The sequence below is a fragment of the Rosa rugosa genome, chromosome 2 (assembly GCF_958449725.1).
Source record: "Rosa rugosa chromosome 2, drRosRugo1.1, whole genome shotgun sequence".
Classification (NCBI taxonomy): Eukaryota; Viridiplantae; Streptophyta; class Magnoliopsida; order Rosales; family Rosaceae; genus Rosa; species Rosa rugosa.
In genome coordinates, this window is record NC_084821.1 from 16,780,544 (window position 1) to 16,789,878 (window position 9,335).

At 38.2% G+C, this 9,335-nt stretch overlaps 1 protein-coding gene across 1 annotated transcript; it reads left to right on the forward strand.

Annotated features, from left to right (window-relative positions):
• The first annotated feature begins 4,919 nt into the window (after nt 1-4,919).
• LOC133731493 (exocyst complex component EXO70H1) lies at nt 4,920-7,117 on the forward strand. The gene has a single exon (XM_062158860.1). The coding sequence runs from the start codon at nt 5,063-5,065 to the stop codon at nt 6,932-6,934; it is 1,872 nt and encodes a 623-aa protein (XP_062014844.1). The 5' UTR covers nt 4,920-5,062; the 3' UTR covers nt 6,935-7,117.
• The last annotated feature ends 2,218 nt before the right edge of the window (nt 7,118-9,335 follow it).

Below are 9,335 nucleotides of genomic sequence, written 5' to 3' on the forward strand. Positions count from 1 at the left end.
TACTCTGTAACCACCAGATCGAAGATGTGGCACATCTTTTCTGTATGTGTCAAACAGCTTCAACTATTCTTTCAGGTCCACCATTTCATTTACAAGCTACCCTACTGCCATCGATCAACTTTAAGGATTGGATGTTGGAACAGGCATTAACTCTAAGCTCAGATCTTTTTGCACGTTTAATGATGATAATATGGGCCCTTTGGAAGAACAGGAACAATGTGCTCTGGGCAGGAACCAGGCAGACAGCTCAAGATATCATATTAAGCAGTTTTGCATGGTGTGATGAGTATCAGAGAGCTCGAGGTACTGTGAAGCAGCCTCACAAACAACCAAGAACAAGATGGAAGCCTGCTGAAGATGGGGCCTTCAAACTGAATGTGGATGCAGCCTTCTTACCTCAACAAACCACAGGTGGAATAGGGGGAGTGTTAAGGGATGCCTCAGGAAATTTTGTTGCAGCTTTTGCAAGCCCAGTTCAACATGCTGCATCTCCTAAGCAATGTGAACTTTTAGCCATTAGAGCAGGAGTAGATTTTCTGGTTTCCCTCCAAGTGCAGCAGGCTGTCATCGAGAGTGATAGTACGGTGGCTATTACTGAAGCTCTCAGCCCAGATCACAGCATGTTAGCTAATGGAGGTTTAATAGATGATATACAATGTGCCATGCAATGCATCCCCAACATTCGCATTTGCTATCAACCCCGATCTAGTAATTTGGTAGCACATAGATTGGCGGGAATAGGTTTTGAGGCAAACCACAACTCTGTATGGTTGGGACTAGTCCCTGAATGTATTCGTGATGTTCTCAGTCACGATCTCCAGTACCTCACTTGAGGTCTTTATCAATAAAAGTCTTTTGTTCAAAAAAAAAAAAAAAAATGAGGAGGTCTAAATACCAATTTTGGAGGTATGAATAGAACCTCCCTTGTTTTTAATAACACATAAACACCAAGCTCATAACTTATGATGTGCTTAATGATATGTCAAGCCATGTCATTATCTTTGTATCTTGGTATCAAAGTTATACTTCAAATATTATTTCGAACAAAAGATTTTGATGGACCATCTAAAAACATAATATGTTATACTTCCATTATATTTTTGTGTGTGCGTAGAATGGTAACTAATACATGATATATAACAAGTATAAGAAGGGTTAATATACAATAATCTTACTCGTAGAATCATCCATTAATATGTTATATTTTATTTACCCTTTTAAATTTTATTAAAGATCCTATGAAGGGACTACAAAATCAACTCTAGAAGCTCAACAGACAACTGAAAAAAGAAAAAATCAACTTCAGGTTCTTATATAATTTTTAACTTTGTCTGAGCTAAAGACAGACAAAAGAAAACAACGATGAATGTATTTTACATTTTATACAACCGTTATGAAAACACGAGAGGGGACAGGGTTTTAACTTTGAAATGACTGCTAATTAGCTGATTAATCTACTTGATCAATCTTGCATACATCTCCGACCACTAAGGAACGAGTGGAACCCTCTAATAATTCTTATTTGGTTTCCAAAGTTAGAAGAACGACCAATAGTGATACTCCTATTCCAGATTTGTTGGCCTATATTTTTTACATATAAGCTACACAATAATACTTTAAACTAATTGTTATTTAAAAAGAAAATGATATTTCCAAGAGAATCGATTACTTGGTTTGGAATGTTTCAAGGCTTCAAGCAGTAGGTAACACAACATAAGACGAGGTATGACGAAATATTCTGTATATAGGACTGATATCAAGTCCGAAGATAGCATTAAGAATACTATAGGTCGGTGTGTTCGGTAGGTAAAGTAAATGAGCTTCGCATTTTGTAGAACTAGCATGTTCTTGTGATATACATACATAGATAGAATTACGTAGGAAAATAAAACTCAAGATTTGATAATTGTATGATTTTAAGTTAACCATCAAGTTTAGAACATTCAAATATAGGTGGATTAGAACATTCAAATATAGGTGGATCGTGGTAACTATTTGAATGACAAGAAGCAGTTCTTATGTGTACATTAAAAAAATACTACTTCAACTAAATTTGAAACACTCATTTCACCATTAATGTAATATCTTTATTTCGAAATTCTCACTAGAGACTCTCTCTACATATATATTTGATGATATGTACTTATAAAACAGAAAAATATGTATTGGTACGTGGAGTCACATGTGTATAAGTCTTTAACTGAAAAGTGAAAGTATATATCTTCCTTCATCTTTAAATAAGTAGGATAAAATGAAATATTTTTTTTTAAAAATATGTACGAATATAATGAAGAATGCCTTACTTGATAGGGCTTGAGGTCAGAAATCTAGGAGACACATGAGATGTGGAAATGATGAATCATCTAAAGGTCGAATAATATACAAGGATTGCCTAACATCACTAAAAGCAACATTCATGTTTTTCTTTCCAATATGCACTCACAAAATAATAGAAGATTGTGGGGGTACATACCAAGAATAAAAGGTATAAATTTACCAAAGTGTGTGAATTTTACTTTCCATTTACTAATTAACTAGCTTGGGCAAGAAGAAATCTAAAATAGGTCCAAAGTTTACTTGAATGCATGCGTGGTTAAGATCTATAGTTGGAAAAAGAATCTTCTAAATTTTCAATATGTATATAACATCTCGTGAGCTAGTTTCAAATGTTCCATGCATTGAGCTAAAGGCCATTACTCGAAAATCTCAAACTGGAATAATTAGAATTAACTATATGAGATTCAAAATTCAAATCTCCTTTAAAATAATTAACCTTGGTCCGTTTGGATTTTAACTGGCCGGACTCGATCAACAATATATAATTCATCACTTTTATACAGTGTTTCTTCATTACTAGTCCCACATGATCACCATAGGACACAATGCCCTCAAAATCAGTCCAAAACCATTTGATGAAGAGGGCCCCTTGATGAAGAACTAGTCATCATATACCTTTCCTTTGTAGCACTGGATATTAGTCATATTACAGCTATGAATCAATTAAATTTTCGTATGTAGCCTTCAATGAGTAGCACTGGATCAAAAACCAATTGAATTCTCAACGGCTCTTTTGAATTTTGGTAAAACCCAAGGTCATTGTTTAGTTCTCTCTCTTATGTTGTGCCCATTGACAATCAATGAATGAATGAAGGGGGGAGTCTACGAGCATGCTACTTTCTCCATTTCCGCAACAACACTGGTATTTAAGTTTTGCGTACAAGAAAGTCTCTCCTGCCATATGCATTCAATTATCACATAAACACGAAGCTGAAACTAGACTGGGTCTCATCGTTCACCTCTCAATCCCTGATGCATTAAATAACTTCCTTTCTTTTGAGGGAAACCAGAGTCCAGCCGCCAATGTGGGCCGTAGATATATGCTACCTTCAAAAAGTTGTTACGATGGTATTGAAGTGTGCATACGAGGACCTTTTTTTATTATTTTTTATATCTACTTAATAACAAAATTAAGGAATTCTGTTAAATAAAGACCGGCCTACAGATAATTAATTGGGTCTTTAACTATCGTAGACATCAACGCTAGCTAGATTAAGTTTGAAGCAAGGGTGTGTCAATCAATGGAATAATCACGCTAAGTCGCTAATATATGGTGGAAAATTTCATACAATTTGCGAAAAATATTTTTGAAGCAAGAGTTTCTAATCAATATGGTGAACAGTTTAAGTTTTATGAGAATAATTCAGAGCACCGACGTACACTTGCACTAACATGAATGGATGATTGGATTGCATCAAATACATTTTTTAGTTATAAAAAAAAAAAGAGGATCATAAATATCAAGAGTTGAGATCATCTTTATAAGTGTTAAGTTACTTGCACCATCGGTGTATAAAAGAATTTTCAACATTTTCATACATTTTGAGGAAAAGTTCATGCAATTAGTTAGGCAAGATACAGAGCTAGTTTATTATGACAGAATAAAAGACTCAAAACTAATGTAAATATATTTCACCATTTTTCTTTAATTTTTAATTTTTATGTTTTGGAGCATCGATAAATAAATCTCCATTCTAAACTCCACACTCTTCAACAATCTTGAAGTTCATGTACACAAAACAGAAAGAAGGCAAACCAAAAAAATACTAAACTTAATATAAATATTATGTTGCATTTCAGATTACAACGGTTGACTATCCCCATGCCAATAGTTTAATTGTCACTTAAGATAGACATGAAATAAGATATTTCTAGATACATATAACTGCCAGCACAAGTTTTAATAACTAATTTTCATGCTTTAGATGAGAAAAAAAAAATTGACTGATAATGTCCAAATTGTAAGCAACAAATGCGATACATATAATAACGTAACAGTCACACATACATCATATAATAAATTGAAGATATAATGATATAAGTCTCTCTCATTTATAAGCGAAAATTTTTAACTTCAACTAAAAAATAGCTATAATAATATAACAAGACATAAAATACATATCACTAAAAAAACAAACACACTACATATAATCTACAAAATAATCTGGCTTTCATGCAACTAACAAAGAAATACATTTATTACACCAACAAATTGTTAGACCCATTCATACATATATATGTAGCCTCCCTCAGTCCCTCCCTTGATTAATTAGTAACCCAATTCTCCCCCAAAAAATAATAAAATCAAAAGGCTTTTGTCTATCCCTAGATCCTTCACTTTGGCCGGTAACGAAGGACGCAAGCAATTTCCTGGGTCTCCTAGCTCCTCCGTGACTAGTAAATATCATTACCGTTAATTACAACCTTCACATAAATTATACAATTTAACGCAACCCCACAGTCCACCCATTAGAAAACTCAAGTCCGCGTACGTAGGGTTTCTGTGTAGTTGTATACACACAACGCAGAGACCTTGACGTCGACACATGCATAGTCAACACTTTCCCTCTATATATACCCCCCTTCACAGAACAATATTCTCCATCTCAAACCCTCTCTCTCTCTTCCACATCACACAAACCAAACTCAAAGCAATATTCTCCACTAACATCTCTCACACCTTCTAAACTTAATCCAGTGAAACTGAGAATCCAAGATATTGAAAATGAGGAACTTGTTCTTTAGATCAGCATCTCCATCGCCTTCAAACTCTCCATCCAGAAGCACCATACCACCTTCCTCACCTCGCCACAGCTTCTCCGACTCGTTGATGGAGGAGAACATTGAAATCGCACAGACTCTTATCACGAAATGGGACTCTTCCGACGCCTCGTCTTATACAAAGATCACCTCTCTCTTCTATGACAACCGCCAGGAAGCCAAGCTGTATCTCAAATGCGTCACGGACTTACAGTCGGCCATGCACCACTTCGTTAATTCTCCAGACTCCAGCGCGGAAAAGCTAATTAAGGCCCAAACTTTGATGCAGACGGCCATGAAGAGACTTGAGAAGGAATTTTACCAGATTTTATCGGATAACAGAGAGAATCTAGACGCCGAGACAGTGTCGTCTAGCCGCTCTTCTGAATCGAGGGCCTCCCCTCCCCGAACCCCGACTCGGTCCAGCGTTTCGGATTTGGAATCTGAATCCGAGGACGAGTCGACATTTCTGGAAGGGGAGCAAATTGCCACTATTCCTATGAAGGATTTGAAATCCATCGCGGACTGTATGATATCCGCCGGCTATGGAAAAGAGTGCGTCAAGATCTACAAGATCATCAGAAAATCGATTGTGGACGAAGGACTGTACCATCTCGGAGTCGAGAAGCTGAGCCTCTCTCAGGTTCAGAAGATGGACTGGAAAGTTCTGGAGACGAAAATCAAGTACTGGCTTAACGCCGTCAAAGTCGCCGTGAAAAATCTCTTCTACGGCGAGAGGATGCTCTGCGACTATGTCTTCTCCGCCTCCAATTCCATAAGGGAGTCTTGCTTCAGCGAGATTTCCAAAGAGGCCGCCATGACACTGTTTGGCTTCCCGGAATTGGTGGCCAGATGCAAGAAATCTCCAGAGAAGATGTTCCGGACTCTCGATTTGTACCAGGCCATATCCGATTTGTGGCCGGAAATCGAGTCCATATTCTCGTTCGAATCAACCTCGGCCGTCCGATCTTTGGGCGTTAGCTCTCTCATCAAACTCGGCGAGGCCGTCCGGACGATGCTCGAGGATTTCGAAGCTGCCATTCAGAAGGACCATTCCAAAACCGCTGTCCCAGCCGGTGGGGTCCACCCTCTTACGCGTTATGTCATGAATTACCTCACCTTCCTAACGGATTACACCGAAATACTCGCCGATATTTTCGCCGACTATCCGCTGACGCTTCAGACCCCGTTGCCGGAAGCCTACTTCGGCTGCTATGACGTCGATGAGTCGCTGATTTCAGTACGGATCGCTTGGCTGGTTCTTGTGCTGCTCTGCAAACTGGACGGTAAGACCGAGCTGTACAAGGACGTGGCACTTTCCTATTTGTTCTTGGCCAATAATTTGCAATATGTTGTCGCTAAGGTTCGTAACTCCAACCTCAAGTACTTACTCGGCGACTACTGGGTCGGCAAGCACGAGTCCAAGGTCAAACAATACGCCGGCAACTACGAGCGCATGGGATGGAGCAAGGTTTATGCTTCATTGCCGGAAAATCCAACGGCTGAGATTTCCTCCGACCAGGCAAAGAAATACTTCAAGCAATTCAACGCAGCGTTTGAGGAAGCGTACAAGAAGCAATCCTCATGGGTCGTGACGGACCCGAAACTCCGAGACGAGCTCAAGGTTGCGGTTGCGAAGAAGCTGGTGCCGGCTTACCGGGAGTTTTACGAGAAGCATAGAGTCGGGTTGAGGAGGGAGTGCGGAGTGGACTCATTGGTCAGATATGCCCCTGAGAATTTAGATAATTACTTGTCGGATTTGTTGTATGGGGCCTCAGGGGCAGGGAGCGTTTCGTCATCTTTCTCGATGTCGTGTTCGAATTCACAGGGTCGTTGAGACGTTGAGGTCATCGGCCCTTTCGGAATCATTGGTGGCGTTTAGTGAATATTAGGAAACATTAGGACAACAGAAAGAAAAAAAGTTGTAAAGAATTATTATACAATGTGCATGCATAGTGAGTGTGATACTTTATAGAAATTGAATATTGATACATGAATTCTTCTTTGTTTTGAAAAGAAACGGATCATTGGGTTTGGAAGCTTTTAATTTGTGCTTTATTTTGGTTTTTTTTTTTTAAGGTCGAGTTGTAAGTGATTAATTGATTACGTTAGAAGCAAGGAAGTCATAACAAGAACAAGGTGTGAGAAGTCCAATTGCGTAAAGCAGCTTCTTCATCAGCTTAAAGGAACAGGACTTTCCAGTTGTTCCATTATTTGGCCGCCTTTCTTAAAGCAAACAGTAATTTCTTGTGGTTTGGGCTCTCTATCATTTTTGACCTTCACTATAAGTTGAAGACTACAAAGGCGGAAACCCATCAACATCGGATAGCTGTGTCCAAGGTGATTGTCAAGCAGCTTCTCCGTTTGTTCTCCCCCTTTTCATTGCTCAACCTTGATAAGTAACATCAGCTTCACATTCAAAATTAATTAGCAATAGATGAAGTTAGTCCAAGCTCTTATAAGTTCATAGGTAAGGTCCATATTTTTTTATGTGAGATTCATATTCTCAAAACGCCCCCACATGTATAGCGAATTTTCAAGCCCATACATGGACAATAAATATTGGGTGATGTGGAGCCCGTATGATCACGAAGCATACACATGTGAGATAACTCGCTCTGATACCAGGATAAAGTAATATAGATTTCACATCCAAAACCAATTGTCAATGAATTAAGTTGACTCAAACACTTATAAACTCAATAACTCATAAGCAAGGCCTCCATTTTCACATGTGAGATTCATATTCTCGACAAAGCTTTCTTTTGAAGAAGGCATTTCTCTCTGGTGCTACATAGATTATATTTGGATCAAGGTTGAGGTGAACTTCTCTAGATATAATTTTCAGTAATGTGTCTTGGCAAAATTGACTTCATATATTTTTTTTATATATTTTTTTTATAGGAAAATGCTATGCATTATAAAGAGGTGCTCAATATTACAAGCTCGAAATTGGGGGAGTCCTAGACGGGGCGATAAACAACAACAACAACGCCATAAAAGCATACAGACACAAGTAAAAAGTTGGGTGGTCTTCATCGCCGATTTCTTATGGGTAGTGACCCAGATTTCGAACTAACCCTCCATCTTGGGATGGGAGAGGATCCTCTCCTAAGCTCTTATTTTGGCTGAGCTTCCTAAGCTTTGAAGCAAATGAGGACACGCGGCTATCTCAAGATTTAATGGTCTATGATTTCTCTTTTCCTTCCTAGCCACTTTGTTTCTTCTTTTCTCTGTGATCTTCTTTTCCTTCGCTGTTCTTCTCTTCCTTCTCTTTCTCTCTCTTTTCTTCTTTTCTTTCTGTTCACTGCTTCCCTTGTTATCAGATGAAATCTTCTTGGGACAAAACCTCTCTCTCCTTACGTTAAAATTTGTTCTAATCCAGCTCAAAGGGAAGAGTCATGTGTGACCGGACTTTGCCTGGTGAGTGCTTCATTGCGCGCGTGACTCGCAAGAAAGGGAGCTAATAAGCTAAGGTATGGTAATGGGTTCTGTGAATTTTGATAGAAAAATTGAATCTTTGGTTTTGTACCTGAGAAAAGGTTGGATATGGGTTTTCAAAGTTCAAGTGAGAAGATGAATTTTAACCCACTCTATACATTTGGGATTTTTAACAATGGAAGCCAACGAGAACTTCAATGGTATTGTGATGAGAATAGCAATTGGGTCAACTGGGAATGAACAATGAAAAAACTAGGTTTTCTAGGAGGGTTTTTGTTTTTCCGGTTTGATAACCTCTCTGATTTGGAGATTCCAAAAAAAAAGAAAAAAAAAAGAGCTTTTGCTTTGTGCTCTAAATACGTGATGAAGAATGAAAGGGTTGTTGATGCCTTGCGTTATTTCTTCTTTCTTGCTTTAGAGAAAGGATGAAAACGTTAATCTTCACTCCCAGAAACAGAGAGAGAGTCTGCACTTTAGAGAAATGGATTCCCAACAATTTTTTTTTTTTGAAAGGCCCAGCATATTTTTAATATAAAAGAAATTGTAAAAGAGTGAAAATAGAGGGGAAAAGCAATATGAGCCTTTACATGTGACTTTGTACACGTAGCACGTCATGATTAAGAGCTTAGGAAGCTTAGGCAGAAAAATAGTTTAGGAGAGGATCCTCGATCTCCCTCTTGGAATCCATGGAAGAGGCGTTTCCCGCTATCCCAATCTAAACCTGATTCAGGTACGATCTGTGTCACGCCCCTGATTTTTAACACAAATAAAAATCGATATATATACTCTCATAATTA

Coding starts and splice junctions, on each gene's coding strand:
- LOC133731493 (XM_062158860.1), top strand. CDS start 5,063: ATGAGGAACTTGTTCTTTAGATCAGCATCTCCATCGCCTTCAAACTCT.